The sequence below is a fragment of the Camarhynchus parvulus genome, chromosome 4 (assembly GCF_901933205.1).
Source record: "Camarhynchus parvulus chromosome 4, STF_HiC, whole genome shotgun sequence".
NCBI lineage: Eukaryota > Metazoa > Chordata > Aves > Passeriformes > Thraupidae > Camarhynchus > Camarhynchus parvulus.
The window spans coordinates 58,742,233-58,760,385 of NC_044574.1; the positions used below are offsets into that span (position 1 = coordinate 58,742,233).

The 18,153-nt window shown below is 38.6% G+C and overlaps 1 protein-coding gene across 6 annotated transcripts in view; it reads left to right on the top strand.

The window, feature by feature from the left end:
- DCLK2 (doublecortin like kinase 2) overlaps positions 1-18,153 on the top strand; it is an 80,162-nt gene that overhangs the window by 41,847 nt on the left and 20,162 nt on the right. For 4 of the 6 annotated variants that reach the window (XR_004060665.1, XM_030946899.1, XM_030946901.1 and 1 more), the window contains exons 3-8: positions 2,212-2,314; positions 4,648-4,746; positions 6,021-6,068; positions 9,550-9,644; positions 16,023-16,095; positions 17,069-17,177. Coding sequence is in view for 4 of the 6 variants with exons in the window: in XM_030946899.1 (XP_030802759.1) it covers positions 2,212-2,314; positions 4,648-4,746; positions 6,021-6,068; positions 9,550-9,644; positions 16,023-16,095; positions 17,069-17,177 (527 nt within the window). In the remaining 2 variants the exon portion in view is untranslated. The remainder of the gene's footprint in view (positions 1-2,211; positions 2,315-4,647; positions 4,747-6,020; positions 6,069-9,549; positions 9,645-16,022; positions 16,096-17,068; positions 17,178-18,153) is intronic. The other 2 variants (XR_004060666.1, XM_030946900.1) reach the window with 1 other exon arrangement.

Genomic DNA, 18,153 nt, shown 5'->3' on the forward strand with positions numbered 1-18,153 from the left:
TGCCCTCAGCCTGAGCTCCAAGATAGAGGTGCTGTGTCTCCACCTTCAGCAGCTTATCTCATCACTGGCATTCAGGATTACTCCTGTGTATTTTTGCCTGGGGAAGCTCTATGTACATGAGCATGTCAGGAAGGATATGTGGGAATTACACGTTTCTTAGAATTGGTTATTCATTCCCATGCCTAGTAGCCATTTTCAGCAGATTTTCCAGAGCATTTCTAAGCATGTTCCTGTCATCTTTTGTGCACAGATCTGAGCCTCACTCTGTAGAATTGCTCTGCAGACAACAAAGGGATGCTGCTGCTTGCATTATACCCCTGTGTATTTCCCAGACTATGACGTAAAATCTGTCATTCCTTCCTCCCTTACTCTCAGTTCAGATGTTAGACTGGATGGGTTAAGGGGTGAGATGAGGCTTTCAATCAGAACAGAAAGATTAATTTTAGGCACTTCTAAACCACAGCATTTAACTCCAGCCTGCTCAAAACAGCACTGCAAGGGCATCAGGGGCAGTGGTGGTCAGGCAGAGCTTGTGGAAATAGTTCCCAGTTTTAGGGACTTGGAGTGTGAGCTTGCACCTCACAGAACATCTCTGCCCATGTCCTGCCAGTGCTGCTGTGTTCTGGGTGAGTGTGATGTGGTCTGGAAGTTTTCTCACAGCTTTTCCTGTTGGCTTGGTTGCTGGTTTCCAGAAACCTGTGGAAATGATGAGTGCTCTTGTTTATTAAGCAGAGAGAAATAAATCCCTAGTTGGCAAAACTTCTCTTAAATTTGTGCAGCCTTTTGAATCCAGTGTTTGGTGCCTCTTTGGCTAACTTTAGCAGCAGTTTCTGGCAGAGCTGAAAATCTCTCTCATCAATGGGAGCAAACTGTCATTGCATCAGTAAGGTGGCAATAAAAGGATTTTGGTGCTGGCTGTGGCCCTCTGGCTGCATGACACAGTGACACAAATGCTGGGTGCTGTGAGTGGCTCTGGGCTGAGGATCTGGCTGCTCTCCTGGGGGAGCTGCCATGACAACCCCACTGTTGGTGGGGAATGCCCTGTGCCCGAGTTCCTGCGGAGAGCTCGGGGTCACTGGCATTTCGAGTGCCTCTGGAATATCGCAGGCACCAGAGAGCCTTTCCTGTACTTCTGCTGATGTTTACTGTGATCACAGTGGGTGAAACATGCAAATGGTCTTGACAGGTATCTGGGAAAGAAAAAAGCTGGTTTCTCTAAAAGCAGATTTTTGTATTACTTCTCTGATTTCATGGCTTTACCAAATGATTTTAACTTCTACTACTAAATTTCATGTAGGTATGCAATGTTAAAAAAAAAAGGGGAAACAACTATACATTAAAATTTTAATCTGTTTACATCTAAAAAAATAGCTTGCTTCCTGCAAACAGTTTTTCCCTTGCAAGGGAATTAGAATGAGTGGAATTTCTTGTTATGTCTTTTTGGTTTTAACTGTTTTGAAAGCAGACACTTGCTCCTTCACAAGGTGATTTTTATTGACTTTTGAGGATGGAGATTTTTTCAAGATATTTGGTTTAGTGCTTTTAGAGAATATTGAAACCATCTTTTCTTTCTGATATCCCAGTCCTTCTTGACATATATTACTTGGATAACATCATTATCCAATTAGAAACATTACCCATATACTTAAGAACAGACAACTGCAAAGAGCATGGAAGGGCTCTATTTCTTTATTTTCTTGAATATGAAATACCTTTTAATAAAAAGGAGAATTACTTCATGATTTTGTTTTAGCAGGACATTAAAACATGGAAATTAAATGCCTCAGAACATAAAAAAAACAATTTGCAGATGCAATCACTTTAATTCAACAGATCTTCCCACAAGCAATTAATGTATTCTTAACACATGAGTCTTTGATATTTGAATAGTGTTTTCAGATGTTCCTGTCAAAGCAATGTGTGTGTAGTTATAGGTAAAATTCATCAGCATGCTTATGTAACTATAAGCAAAAATACAGGTGCCAAATGTAAGAGTTTTTGGAGGTAAGGGGCAGTCATATTTCACATTCCTGGCCCTGATGTTTCCCGCACTCTCAGAGATCCGACATACTGAGGAATTGGAGTGCTTGTGTCATTACAAATGAATGTTAATGTATCACTGTGAGAAGGTAAAGGCAGACTTATTAATTGTTGCTGTCTAACTCAAGATTTCATTTTGAAAGTACTGCATGTGTTTATTTTGCTGTGCAGGTAACGTGCTTGCAGGATTTCTTTGGAGATGACGATGTGTTCATCGCGTGCGGGCCAGAGAAGTACCGCTATGCTCAGGATGACTTCGTGTTGGATCACAGTGGTAAGACTGCACATCCTGAACCCACTGAACTAGGAAATTCTTCATCCCATTCCCCTGTTCAACCCTCAAGAATGGTGTGATTCAGGAAAATATACGTGGGAGGATGTTTTCCAATGGATGAAAAAGTTTTTTCAAACCATCATCTGGATTCTGTAAGCCTGTTAAAATGTGCCAACAAACCTGATCCAAATTCTGGCAGAATAGACACTGTCCTTAAAGTTACATGGAAAGCAGAATTGAATTATAAAATGTTCTGTCATCGATCTAATGAATCCAAAATCTGTTAATGATGTTCATTTTTGGCATCTGTGACTGTAAGATAATTTCCATACTGCTTTCTTCATGAGATTTTTTTTGAAAAATCTCATATGTAGCCATGCTCATTTCCAGTCTTGAATTACCCTGCCAGACAATTCACACACTCCAGTCTTGTCTGCTATAGACCAAGTGTTGGCCTTGTATATGTTTTGAGGTTATAGGGGATGTTGGGTAGGGAAGGAGGTGAGACAATCTGGGATTTTGTGCCCTCCTGTCTGCCTTGGGCAGATCATGAATTGAACTTGGTTTTGAAAGCTGTTTTTCCGTAAAGAAAAACTTTGTAATGTAAGTACAAGGAAAAGGCAGTCTTCTACCAGAGAGTTTTGGAATTGTCTTAAAATATCAAATCATAAAGATGTTGGGACTTTTTCCTCCATGTTCATGGAACTGTAGAATGGGTTGAGCAGGAAAGGACCTTTAAAGGGCCTATCTAGTCCAACCCCTGGCAGGACTAGGGACACCTTCAAAAAAAAAAATAAAGTTCAGGTTGCTCAGAGCTCCATTGAATGTTTCCTGGGGTGAAACATCTATCACCTCTCTGGGCACCCCTATTCTAGTGTTTTACCTCTTCATCAATAAAAAAAATTGGCTTCCATATATTTAGCCTGAATCTACAGTTTTTTTACTTTACAACCACTCCTCTTGTTCTATCACTACAGGCCCTACTAGACATGTTTTTTTCTGTCTTTATTGTTCGAGCTGTAGAAACACCCTGATCTTCTTTTCTTTTATGAAAAAAAAATAATTTCTTATAAAGAAAACTTGCCCTGGCAAGAATAATCAGATTATTCCAGTAGAGCTTCATGTTGTGAGTGAAGGATTTAAATTGTTTTTAAATAAAAACAACAGCACCTTCTGTTCCTGTAATTTTTACACACATCATTATTTCATTACAAAATGCTCAGTTGCAGCAGGAAGTATGGATGTATATCTACCCACTGGCTGTACGTTTGGATGGATGGAGGTTTCAACTGCCTCCCATTCTGCTGTTCTTGCTAGGGTGCTGCTTTTCCAGAACTGCTTGATTATGTTGAGTCACTTAGTGTGGGGGTGACCAAAAGGGTGTTTTTTAACATAGTTAACAGCTAAAAAATTACTTTATTCTTACGAAGGAATGGAAGAGCATGGTTGTATTGAATCACAATGCAAATCCCAGTCTGGCCATAATCCTAATTTCCCTAGGAGATTTTAAGGCTATAAATTTGCTTTTCCCATTACACAAGGCACAGACTAATTGATCTCATTTCCTTGCCTTTTCCTCTTTCTTTCCTTTATCTCTTCAGCTTTTAAGGTCCTTGCTTCCTCTAATAGGTCTAGGGGTCTTTATGGATAAACACAGGTTATATATATGACTGGCAGGGCATGCAGCTCAGCATAATTTTTTTGTAATGACATGGCATCCTAATGATGGCATTGGCATCAGGGACAAAATAAGGAGAGAAATTTATGATCCCATTTGGAGTGATTTGCTAATGATACTAACCATAGGAATTAAAATGTTACCAAAATGGCAATGCATGTGTGCTCATTGATTCCTTTCCCATTGAGGTGGTTATTTAATGATATGTAGCTGATGGTAAATGACAGTAGTCTGTTTTTTCAGCCTTCTGAATTTTTCACCTGTTCAAAAATTGGTCACAACATCAGTTTTTTGAAAAAAAAGTGAAGTAGTGCTGGCTGGGCTGTTTCCCAGTGTGGAAGTGCCATTACAGCAAGAACCTTGGCATCAGCATATGTACCAACTTGAATTGTAGCAATAATCCAGCCTCAAGACATGAAGAAATATTGTCTGCAGAATGTCACATAGAGTATTGCATAGTTCAAACTTTTTATGTTTTTATGGTGAGTAGGTTAGGGTTGTGAGATACTCTTACAAATCTGTTTGACTCAGCTGGGCAGAGATGTTTAGAAAGCGCTGGTCATTTTCTGGATGACAGACAGCCACGGTGCTGTGTGGAGGGAGCCTGTGCTTGAATTGTTGTCAAAACCCTTGACAGAGTTTGTTTGCTTTGTAGAATGTCGTGTTATGAAGTCGTACTCCCGCTCCTCTGCCATGAGGCACACTGCATCCAAAAGTCCAGGACCTTCACGTCGGAGCAAATCCCCTGCCTCAGGTACTACTGCTAGCAAAGAGCTGAACACATCAAATACACAAAAATTAATTTTTTTCTAATGGGGTGAACAAGCCTGTTGGCTCTGTCTGTCGTACAAGTGTTTCCAGAGGGGAAAAAACCCTTTTTTCATTATGTCTCTCACAGATTTGAGACTAATCTAAAAGAAATTTGAATTTATTTTTTTAAATCCTAGGAAGTAACATGGTTTCTCTGTTTTAATTACAGGCACATGTAGTTTCAGTTTATGAACATTGGGGTAATTTGTGCTAATTGTGCTCTTGGGATATGTTTTCAGCGTGGCACTTGATTTTCCTGAAAACTGTTAACTGCAGGGTTATATATGTGATTAAATTCATGTTCACTGAACCAGCGTATATCCTTAAATTTTGAATTAGAAAGGTTACTCCTTTATAAGCCAAATACTATCAGAAATACAGGCCTTTGCTGGTTCAAGTAATTTTAGGAGATGTACTGTACTGTGATTGCCCATTAACAGAGAATTTTTCTTCCTGTGCTTCTCGTAATTTCAAAGAGAGGTGTTCACACTGTGATTTTGTCACCAGTTTGGCTGAACATCATATGTTCCAACCATTTTATCTAAATAAAGGGAGAAACTTGGTTTTTTAAAAAAATTTTAACCACTGCATTTAATTTCTAAATACTTCTTTTCCCCCTGAAATCAAACTATTGAATATGTAAATATATGATGCTCTTTTTTGATTGTAACTATAAATGTAAGCTTCTGTATTTATGTGTATTTAAAACTGTGACATGTTCCATATTCTCATCTCCACATTTGTTTTGCTTAATTGGTGCTGGTTAAAGTCATTTTATCATTGGGTTTTTTTCAAAGTGGAATATTAATAATCTGTTTATAAAGGTTGAATGTTAAACTGGAAAGCTTCAAAGGAGGATTGCAGAAAAATGTATCATGAAGGGCAAATTTTGCAACTGATCTACATTTCATGCAATTCTTTTACCTCTAGTGAGATGATGTAGAACGTCTATCAGCAGTGAATTTTATGCAAAGTATTTAGATATCAGTGCTGTCATTCCCATACTTATTTCTACTTAGACCCTCTTTGGTTTGGTTAATTTAAAAAATGTATGCAGTGTGTGGTATTTATCTTTCTATTTACTTGCCTTTATTTTTTTTTTCACATGTAGTCTTTACTTATCTTTTATTTACCTTTCTTCCTTCCATGCATGTTGAGAGCTGTTTAATAACTCTTTCCTTAATGTCTTTTTCCTTTGTGTCAAATATATGAGTACAGTAAAGAGGGGTGGCCACTCCAGTGCTCATTCTTCAGCAAAGTCCCCAGGTGAGCCATTACTATTATGGCTGTATATCACTAGTGTGTCTCCTCCCTCTCCATTACCTGTATTTTTGGTGCTGTATTTGTGAATGTGTTCAAGTTTGAAACACATTTTGCATTGGATGAACAGAGATGTAATGGGTGTTGAATTTTTTTTGTTGTTGAGGTAGATCATTTCAGTGAAATAATACTTTTCAGTTGTTGGACGTCTGCTAACGGTGTCAAAGTTAAATTTTTAAAGATATAATTTGGCTACAAGTAGAGATCATTCTAAGGAGCAACACATTTGTATGTTTATTCTAAAGCATATTGAAATAGAAAATTTCAGCCAGCAAAAAGACAGGTGTGAGAATTGCTGAAAAAAAGCAGTACCAAACCATCTCATATGTTTCAATTTATGTGCAATTTCTTATTTTTCTTATTTTTCTTCAGCCTAAATTCTAAAAAAACTGAGGAATCACTGAACATTCAGTTCAAAGTCAGAGCATTTGGGAAACAAGTAGCATACATACAAATTGATTAGCAAATAAATTGAGTCTTTGAGTCATACTAGAAGTAAACAATTTAGAAGTTATTCATAGATTTTAAAGTTTTAAACATTCCAGTGTGCCAAACATGTAGCCTAACATGCACTCCTTCAGAATGACAGAAAACTTTTGGGATTTTTTTTCTGTGTATTCACTGGTATGCATGTGGAAGGAAACCTCAAAATAATTTATGCTTAGAAAATAGATTAAAAAGGTAAGTGTGGCATACATAGGCAATAACCAGCAAATCCATAGCAGCAGATTTCTGCCAATACGGATTGCTGAGTTATTGAGTGAGGGAAGGAAAAAAATGCTGCTGTCTGAAGTAGCAGTGTCATGGTTCAACCTCAGGCAGCAACTGAGCACCACACAGGCACTTCAGGTGCTTCCTGACTTCTGGAAGTGAATTGGAAGGGTGAAAGTGAGAAAATTAACGGGTTGAGATATGAGTTGTTTAATAAGTGAAGTAACAATAGTATTAGCAACAATGATACTGCAGTGAAAATAACAAAGAGAGAGAAATAAAACCCAAGAACAACAAGTGATGTGAATGAGGAGCTGACTGATGCCACCTTCTCCCGGAGCTGTGTCCCCTCTGCCAGCATTCCCTCTCATTTTACTGCTGAGCATGATGCTGTATGGTCTGCAATATTCCTTGCATTAACTGGGGCCAGCTCTTCCACCTGTGTCCCCTCTCAGCTCATGAGGAGCAGAAAAGGCCTCGATGCTGCACACGCTCAGCAATCACAGGATCTGCAGCACTTCCCAGCACAAATCCAAACCCTGTGCTAGCTGCTGTGAAGAAAATTAATTGCACCCCAGCCAGAGCCAGCACAAGCAGTTGGCTGACTCTCTGTAGATGCAAAATCTTTACATCTGGACAGGGCCAGTTGCAGCTTTCCCTGTTGCTGCAGTTGCTTAGCAGCTGACGTGCAGTGGCTCTCCGAAGGCACTGGCAAAGAGGAATCTGCAGAGAGCTCTTTCCAGCAGGATCCTCAGCAGAATGAACTGTGTGTTCTACACATGCACAAAAGTTGGAAGGCACCTCTGGGTGTCATCTAGCCACACCCCTGGCTCAGAACACCACCCTTCTCCACCAGGAATAGCTGAGATATTAGCAAAGAGCTACCGTACTGTCAGTGTAATCTGGGCTCTTCTTCCTTGGACAGTTTTGGGAGGGAAGCACGTTATATTAACCAGCCAGTTTCACTGGAACAGCTTGGTGGTTCTGCCAATGATTTTAGGGGATGGTAGTGACTTAGACAAGGATGCCTTACAGTGGCCATGTCCAGGAAGTAGTGACTTTTTGTGAGCTGTATAAAAGAATCTTTGAACAAAAAAAAAATTGGTTTTCCTCCTGTGGTACTAGTTTGTCATTTGGAAGCAAACTCTGAGACATTTCTCCCGAAATATCTCCTTTTTAGTCATGCAAGAAGCAGAAAACAGTGAGATTGCAGTCACTAGCCCTTGCCATTGTCATACTTGCAAATTCCTTCTAAATCAAGGAGGCATGATTTATCCAGAACAAATTGTTCAAGTCTACAGGAGGGTAGTGTATTCTTAGATGCTTTCATCTTCTCAAAAAAAAATATTAAAATCACCTATTTTTCTTACAGGCAAATATAGTTAAAATCAAGGTGAAAATATCCTGAATACACTGAATACTTTTAAAAGAAAATACTAAGGTCTTGGTCCTGTAACAGAACTGGGAATATAAATTGAAGTTATCAGATTTCAAGGTAGACTTATAGAATAGCTAACCACCAATTAATTATATCTTAACATCATACACCAGAGAAGGAGATTTTTGTGAAAACCAGGGATTTGTGGAAGTTGCAGTGCAGTCAGCCTGGCCTAGTGGCAGATGGGCTGCCCAGGTTGTACAAATAGTCCTTGAAAGGCATCTCCCATACTCAGATAATGTTAGCTGGGTCCTGTAAAATAAATCCAGTAGTTTAAGAAGTGATGTATATCCCATGACAGCCCTGAATATGTAAAGGAATTGTGCAGGTTATTTAAGTTGAAGCTCAGTCTCTGTTTACCAGGGTTGTCTTTTCTTTCTGGAAAAATAATTCATCACTATGTTGTGAAGCATTTTTAGCTCTTAAATTTCTGCCTAGTATTTTCCTCTCCCATGAAAAATGAGGATCAGCTGAAAAGAAATGATGTCTCATCATATAACATTGCATCATATTTGTGTCTGATGGACAGTGTACTGTTCTCTCTGCATAATGAAATGTGTCAGTTTGACCTTTTCAGAAAAATACAAGGACTGACCTAAGTAATATTCAATACACCAGAGAGATAACAAATGTTGTATGAGGCCTGTCTAAAAATCTGGACTTAAAATGAATGAACTCTTTAAGACAAGAGGGAGGATATTGTATATTTTCAAAGACACTTGTACTTACTGGAAGCTCAAAAACAACCTACTAGCTTTTCTCTTGTTGAGGGTTTTTCCCCTAAATCAACATTTTCTGAACTACTGCTGAAGTTTTCTGTTATGCAAACAGTTAATTCTTCTTGTTAGAACTCCAGTTCTGTGAAACATGCTACCTAGAAAGTAAGGCCTTGATCCAAACTGAAGAGGAGGAGTGTCAAATATTCTCAGAAACATTTTTTTCTATAAATTTTATTGTGTGATACTGCAATTTATTATGCAATTTTTAAAGGCTGTGGCTTTTTTTTTTTTCTTTGTTTCTGTGCCCAAAACTCTTGCCCTGGCAAAGGACAGATTGGGCCTTTTTTAGCTCTGGAATGACAATGCAATACTTGCATGTCTCCTTGATCCCATATCCAGCCACATGAATTTTCAGGGTGCACTTTTGTGACATGCAAATATATATGTTATTCCTAAATACTGAGGACTCTGTTTTGGACTATGTCTGCAGGCTTCAGTAATAACTTTTGATTTTTATTCATCTTTTCTTTCATTTGTTCACTTTCATTGCTTTGGCCAGTTAATGGAACCCCAAGCAGTCAGTTATCCACCCCAAAATCTACAAAGTCCTCCAGCTCTTCACCAACAAGCCCAGGCAGCTTTCGTGGACTCAAGGTAAGTGCAAGAACCCTTAAACCCCCTAAATTTCATTATTGTGTGACTGTGTGACACTGGTGCTGAAGGAAAAATAAAAAGCTATAATTTTGTGGGGTAACCTTGCAAGTGTGATTTTTGCTAATGTGGAGAAAAGATCTAAAGTAAGATTTTTGTGTTTTGTCTGGGTTGAACACTCAGCTTAGGAAAGGCAGAGTGTGATGCTGGCTCGAATACGCCACTTTGTCCTCCAAATTTTCCATTGTTCTGTGGACTGCAGAAATCCTCCAAGCAATTTGTATCCCTTCAGCCTATGGAAATATAGTATTGTCTTACAGTCTGTAGCATTGCCCAAGTTTCATCTAAAGCAGACTTGTTTCTCCCTGGCACCAATTTCACCCCTCAGTCCAGTCTCCTGCCAGAAAGGGTTTGAGGGCTTCCTTTGGGAGCAGCCTGATGTCTGGCAGACTTTTCTGTGCTGCACCAAGAGATTTCTCTTCCATTCCCACTTCAGAACTGGCTGCATTTGCTGTTCTTGGAGGCTGCTCTGTGCCTTTGGCTCAGTGAAATAAAAGGAATATTCTGGGCTACAGTGGAGCATCTCATTGCTGCATTTGTGCAGCTGCCCTTTCAAGGGGAATTTTCTTATGGAATCATAAATTGCAGCCTTTCTGGAAGCAGACTGGATGGTTTGCACTGATTATTCCGATCAAGTAATAGCTCCTATTGGTGAACACAGCATTTGTGAAGAGGCTGCATAATTCTGTAGAAAACTGTTTTCTCCGTTAAGAGCCTGGCTAAAGGACGTGATTTGAATAGTGCTCAGATTTGGGTTTTGACATGCTAATTGTTATCAAGTCTTGTTTTGCAAGGAGTATTGGCACTGGTTTTTGCCAGACTGCTTGTGATAATTCTGACAAAGGATTTTGATTATTTTAATTTATTTGTTTAATTTATTTGTTTAATTGTTCAATTTCTAAATTAATTTTAAATTATATCGGTAGTTGTTTGTTTCAATAATTTTCAAGAGCAATAATAGTTCTGACATGGAAAATTAGAACTGTGTGTCTTAAAATCTGTCTGGACAGCTCCTCTATGGAGCTTAGAGTAGAGGACACCAGAATCACTGGGCTTGAGGCTCTCAGCTGCTCTGCACTATATTTAACAAATGCTCTTTGGTCTTTCTTTAATGAAATTACAAGTTTAGAAACGAGATCATTTGCCCTGGTTTTTTCCACTGCTGCCCTGTCTGCTTTTAACTGATTGAAGTTCCATTAAGGCAGAGATAATTCTGATAGCAGCAAGCAATTCTCACCAAACTGGACATGTCCCCTTTCCCATTCACTTTCACTCAAGTAGGCTGCTGTATGTTTTCAATTTGGAATTTAATTGGTGCTGGGTACTAATGGGTTTTTGTGTCAAATTGTTCACCCCCATACAACCAAAGAGAACAGCAAAACCAAATTAAGCCCCTCAGATCTGATGTGTTACTGGGGTAGTGAGTACCTCTTGTTTTATCCTTTAGGATGCATCTGTTTAGCAGTAGTGTCCCAGCTGTGCTCCTGAGACAAAAGATAGGGAAAGTTATCAGGGGAATTCCAAAAGGATCAAGTGTGCTGTTCAGTCACACTTGTTTCTCAATTATGTTGTAGAAGTAAGGTCTGTTTTGGGGAAGCATAAAACCGGTAGCGTGGAGGCATAGTTTTATGCAAAACCAGATTCTTTTAAGAAATTCATATACCCTTTTGTGAAATTGGTGATTTTTTGGTTACTCTGATGAGAGAAAAGGGGGAAGAGGGAACAATTTTATTATTTGGAGATTATTGCTTTTCCCTATTGTTTAATAGTTCCTTGTTGCTAAGACTGCACTGCTGCACAGACAGGCAGTCTGGCTTCCTGCACTTGTATAAAGAAGGTGCCATGACTACAGCTGAGTGAAAATTTAGATATAAATACTATTTTAGTGACAGAATAAGGTGTATTTTAGAGTTTTCTTTCTTTGGGAGTTCAATATTTTGAGTGATTTATTGTGCACAAATCATATATATTTGTTTTTGTAGAGGCTGAAACAGCAGGACTGAATAATGGTTTTGTACAAGCTTGAGGCAGCATAAAAAAGGGAAAAAAGTCAGGGTTGATGTTTCTGTTTCCTGTAAAGAGCAGAACATTAGAGCAGCTGCACTTGAACTGCACTTTAAAAGCTGTTTTATTTGAAAAGGCAGAGCAAAGTAAGATATTTTACTATAGATTAGAACCTTGCTAAGCTTTTTGTAGTTTTACAATCAATGTAGAGTATAAGTGATAGTGCTAGTCATCAAGGCAGCCAGCTTGCAAAAATACTGACTGCAGCAGTAATTTCTTCTCAGTCTCAGACACTGAATCTTATATCATATTCTCTGAATGCCACTATTCCTTTAAAGAGAAGTCTCTTCAGTCCCCAAGGATTCCTTCTGCTTCACAACTCTTTTGTTAGGTGTGGTATGTTCAGGCACAGAAAATTCCTCACAGGAAAGACTCCTTGTGAACAGTTTATCTTTAAAGGGAAGGGCTGTCTCTCTCTCTCCTTTCTAGCTGTTCCAAGCAGAGTGCCCTTGTGCTATTAATTGTTCAGTATATGCAGTAAGTCCAGCATCCCAGGCTTGCAGAAGTGATTTAAATAGTGGATTCTGAGGTTATATTGGAGTCAGGAATTAAAGCTATGTCTTAATAATAGTAAATATGATAGAATTTCCCCATAAACCCAAATAAAAGCCTTTATTCCAGTAAGTGACAAATGTGGATACTATGCACATATGTGGATACTATCCTATATAGTCTTATTCAGGCTGTTTATTTTTAACAGCCCAGAATTACTCTGTAACTCAACATTTCACTGAGCAGAGGCTTTGTTTTTAGGTGAAAATTTAGATAGAAAAGTTAACATGTATGGGCATCAAGTAAATGACTACTCTGTGCAGTGCTCTCTTTCGATCAAATGTGCTGAGTTGCTTATTTTTCTTTTGAATTCCAGTGGAGATAAAATCTGGTGCAAGGCTTAGTAATAATGGTAATGGTGCATTTGGTGTCACAGGACAGCTGACCAAGAGAAGCCCTTTTGATGTTCTGTAGGCAGTGGAAAGGTTTAACATTTTGCTTTGGTTCTAAGTGTACATTTCCATGCAAAGCTGTTACAGGTGATTTGACTCCTAGCTCTTCCAGTACATAGGTTGTTCTGCAGACATTGTACCACAAAAAACATCCAGAGATTAAATTAAATTTGGAAATTGGTGTAACTTTGGAAAGTGGTGTTGTGGCATTCACATTCTCTGGAAAAATTCCTTCGCCCAGGATTTTTCTCCTGGGAAGCTGAGAACTCTCTGAGAAAAGGGAAAACAGTTCTTATCTCATTTGCTTCTCCTGTGTTGTGCTCACATGTGGAATTGTGTTTGGAGATTGTTTACCCACAGGTGATTGTTTCACTGGATTCTGGTGTGAGTTGTTTTGACTCTTTGGCCAATTAGGGCCAAGCTGTGGCTGGCTTCTGGAGTCACAAGTTTTTATTATTATCTTTTTAGCATTCAGTAAATATCCTTTCTGCAATCTTTAGTATAGTGTATTATAGTACAGTGTTCTTTAATATAATAAAGTATAATAAAATAATAAATGAGTCTTCTGAGAACATGGAGTCAGATTCATCATTCCTCCCTGCCACCGGGGCCCCTGCAAATATAATATTGTGTCATAACTTCCTTATGCTTACTTGGATTGCTTTATTGTCCCCTCTTGAAATTAAGCACCACAAAGTCTTGCAGTATTTTTAAAAAGAAAATAAAATCATCCAAATAAAGAGGTGCTACAGTTGAAGCCTTTCATAGACTCAGAATTATGCTAAATAGCTTTGTATTTGAATTTGTTTGGGTGTTACTTCTGCAATTGATGGACCCCACGACCAAAGTGAAAGGGCATTAGAACCTGATCCAACAAATAACTTAAGTACTTGCTTAATTTTCAGCAATTGAGTAGTTCCTTTTACTTCAATGAGGATGTTAATGTACTTAAAGATAAACATGTGCTTAAGTGATTTGAAGGATTAGTGCCTATCTTCATCAAGGTTTTTGATCTCTTCAGTGTTGTACACATGTGCTTTGTGTGTAGTTATATGTAAAGATCATTTACATGTGATTATCCAGCCTGGTGACGCAGGGGCCACAGCAGTTCATAGAAGGATTCTTTAAGGTGTGCATTTGGTAAATTTACAATTCATGTGTAAGGATAAAAAAAAATCCTAAGTTTCTGTCTTACACATTATGTTACTATTAAGTATTATAATAGTAAATACAATATCTCTATGAAACACTGATTATATAAATAGCATTTATTTATGTTCAGAATATCTTTTAGCCCCTTCTTACTACAGCCATTCAGGATGAATTACAGTGACATAACCAAAGTGTCCCCAGGTTTCAGAGAATACTTCTGCAAAATTAATCCACGGTTCCACTAAAACACTGATACTCCACAGTTAGGTTCACCACCACTCCATGTAGCTGCCAAGGAGTTAGGTATTTCTTTCAATATGAAAGTAATCCCCAAATGTTTCCACAAACAGTCATGTCATGGGCACTCTTAATCCTGGGTGCAGAGATTTGCCAGCCAAGGTACCATTCTACTGCAAGAGAATATGGGTTTGTTTATAAGGATCTGTGGATCCTTAAAAAATAAAATCCCACCAGCTGTGGAGTTGTGGCAGAGCTAGGGTTAAACCTGCCATTTCAGATTCTCATCTAACACCTCAGCCACAATGGCAGCATTAATGGTATTTTATTTTTGTATTCATTTTAGCTTTTTTTCCTGCTAATGTTTCCTTCCTTCTTGTGGTAAGAAGGAATGTGCCCAGTCATGCTCTGCCCTGATTACAAGACTGGAGGAGGTTGGAAATGTGGGCTAGATGTTCCCATGCATTATCACTCACTGAAAACCCAAAACAGAGTACTAATATTTTAGACTGATGACTAATACTTGGCCATGGTCTGTTCTGCTATCTCTGCTTCATGCTTGAAGAAAATGTGGCCGACTGGTTAAGAGACTGACTCATGATTTTGTACAAATGTCATTTAACCCAAATGTCCTTGGTTCTAATCCCTGTTAAGCAGACAGATAACTCAGAAAGACAGCAGCCTTAACATAGCCTGGGTTTAAGTTATTAGCAAGGAGCAGAGTAGTAGCTGCCTACTTGCTGTTTGGTGCTACTTTTGTGCCAAACACAGGTAAACTTTGTTGTTTTGGGGGCTCTGCAAAATTAAGTTGTACAGCTTCTAGTTACTGTACCTTTAGCTGATTTGGCAGCTCAGCTGCCACTAGAAACTTAAGCATTCATTAGCATTTCATGAGCCTTTAGACAATATCCCTATCTGTCAGTTCAGTTCTTTCCCTGACAATAGTGTTAATGATTTAAAATATTCAGCAGTGTAACCAGACAATGTCAGCTAAAAGGCAAAATGCTGCATTTGCATTCCTGGTGTCTCGAAAAGCCATTTCAACAGACACTGAGCTTAAGGCAGAGAAGCATTTTAATCCTTCCTGTGGTGAGTGCTGAAAACCACCATAATGGCCCATGAAGAAAACAAGATCTGGAACTTCACAGAACAGCAAGAAATGTTACATAGAGGAGGGGGAATGATCTAAATTTTATTTTAATTTCATGCAGCATCCCTATACATAACCGTAATAGGAGAGCTTATAAAAGTGGTGCACAGAACACATCCAGTGTATTTTACTATTTATGGCATTCATTCCTATGCCTCCACCCCTTTTCAAAATAAAAATTTAGCATTGTTTACATCCCTGGGCAGTATGAAAGGATGACTTAAAGTAGAATCATGAAGATTGAAATCCAGTATCAATTAAGGTGTTAGTGAAGGAAAATCAGTTTTCTTCAGCTGTCATGCTTGAAAATTATTTAGTTATTTGTTTATTTACAGTGTCACAGTTACTAAAACTGGACCTATGTCTGGATACATATCTGATACATCTAAATTGAAATGTTTGTAGGTATCAAAATCTTCACATCTATAATAGCCTAAAATATAGCCTGGTTGATGGCTAAATAAATCTGATTATCATAGATGTACCTGGCTACCTAGGCCAAAATTGCGGGTGTAGCTGAAAGGACTTTGCTGTTTACTGAAATCTGTTCAGCTGCTTATCTAAATAGAAATATTGTGACTGAATCTTAAATTGGTGCAAGTGACAATGATGATGAACTTGTAGAAAACAAGAGTGAAAATAAGATGGGAATAGAACAGTAAACTGAATCTGTATAAGTGTTTTTAGTGGGGTTTTTTCAACTTTGCAGCATTTTTGTATGGCTCTTCCTTGTGGTTACCATCAGAAATTAGAATTTCTTGTGTTCTACCACAGATCTCCCCACATGGTGGATCTTCTTCCAATGTGAATGGTGTACCTGAGTCACTCCGTTGCCAGAGTCCCGAAGGTAGGACACCAATAACTGCTGCCAGTCCTTGCCGGAATTTTGCTGTGGGTGACACTTGCATTAGCACTATCTGGTGGTTTCTGATGACTCCAAATAATTTTCTGTTTGGAGATGTTTGTTACCTTGTTGATTCACCTTGGAAAAAATATAGCCCAATTCATGCATCAAGGCAGTAAAGTAAGGAGATAAATGTTGTTAATTTATTTTGTCCATTGCTAGCATATTGCTGGACCTTGCTCTTCAATAGTCACTGTCAGGAATTTGGCTGATTTTGAACATGACCTGCATTATCCCTAGAAATGAGTTTGTGGCTGGATTGAAAGAAGAACTCTCCTCAAAAGAGCTCATTGTGCTTCAGGTGGAACCACTGGCCAATCAACTGACCTTAGCTAAATTAAACCTTTCATTCCTCATTTCTTTAGAGCAAAGTAAACTATTTTAAAATATTTTTAAATTTCATGTTGGAGTAAGTAATGTTTTTCATTTTAAAAATACTGAAATAATCATCTTTCAAAATTACTTGCATTTTGGATGTTTTAGGAGTACCTATAAGAACTTGAAGGAATTCAGCAGATTAAACTTTTTTTTTGTCTTTTATATGCATTGTAGCTGTGTCTTATTTGCTTTTTTGCTTTGAGTTTGCAAAAAAAAAAGAAGTCAAAAAAGTAATTTGAGGTCAGAATATTTTAGATTAAGAACTTCTAACTGCATTCATTACTTTTAGAATGTGTCTATACAAAAACATAAGAAGAGGCTTATTTGTCTGTTCAAAGGTCAAATATCTTTGGGTTCATCTTGTTCTTCTTTACACTTGAGATAAAACCAAGGGAATTGCAGCAGAGAAAACAGCTTACTTTTAAGTTTTGTTTTGCATTTGTGACTGGTTTTTATCTGTGGAGCCCGTTGGGGATATATTGCATCCTGCTGACACTTCACTTCAGCTTGCATTATTGACTTCTCTATTTTTTTACAGGCTTGAATGGAAACAAGTTCTCAGGGTCATCTACCATTCTTGAGAAGTATAAAGTGGGGAAGGTGATTGGTGATGGCAATTTCGCTGTTGTAAAGGAGTGTGTGGAACGGTGAGCAAGGAAACTGTTCAGTCCTGCTGTTTATTGTACTGGATGATGCCCTGTGCATTAACATAATTTCCTAGACTAATGTAGTGAGATGAAAGCAAAGAGCAGTTGCAAAAATATGCACAGACTTCAGGAGAAATAGGCATAGCAAAACATGCAGAGCTTCCTGTGTTTTCTTCTAGCAAAGGGATACGAGAGCAGCAGAGAGCCGTGGATTTTTATCTCACAAAATAAAGGAGCCATCACCTTCTCTTGGTGCCTCCTCAGGAAACCCCACAGCTCTTCAAGAAGTCTCTCACACTACAGATGGTTGTGGATGACAGGAAATTCTATGTGGCATCTAAACAGAGTTTGAGAGACCCCCCCATCTCCCCAGCCCTTCTGCCTCAGCAATTCTGCTGCTGTGGTGTCCCCACTGCCTGCTGCTGACGTGGTTCTTCACAGCTTGCAGCATTCTGTGGGTAGAGTACTCTTAAAGACATGCAGTTGTTGGCCATCAGCCTGTGCTGGTGGCTCTCTTGGGCTTGCTCCTTGTGTTTGGTGGTGTGGGGGAGCCAGACACTTCAAATGAACCCTCCAATATGCCTTAAAATATCCTTGTGCCTGATTCCCTGTGGGGTAGGCAGGACACCTTTACAGACCTGTGCCGTGCTGCTGCTCTTCCTCTGCAAGCTTTGTGTCACACTTTGCTGCCAGTGCAAACATAACAGATGATCTGACTGTCACTTTCTCAGTGTATTTTTTTTTAGAACCACCTTCTGCTGTTTTCATCAACCTGAGAGTTATCTCAGTTTCTTAAATATTATGAGGAATCTCCAATTTGTACGCAAATACTGGGAAAACTCAGCAAATTACTGTGAAAAACATAAATGTTAGAGAAAAATTCTATTATTTGGTCCTCACCTGCTGGTTTTAGTTAAATTGAAAGAAAAAGAATTCAGAATGGAAACATCTCATTCCAGAACTGAGGTTAGACTAA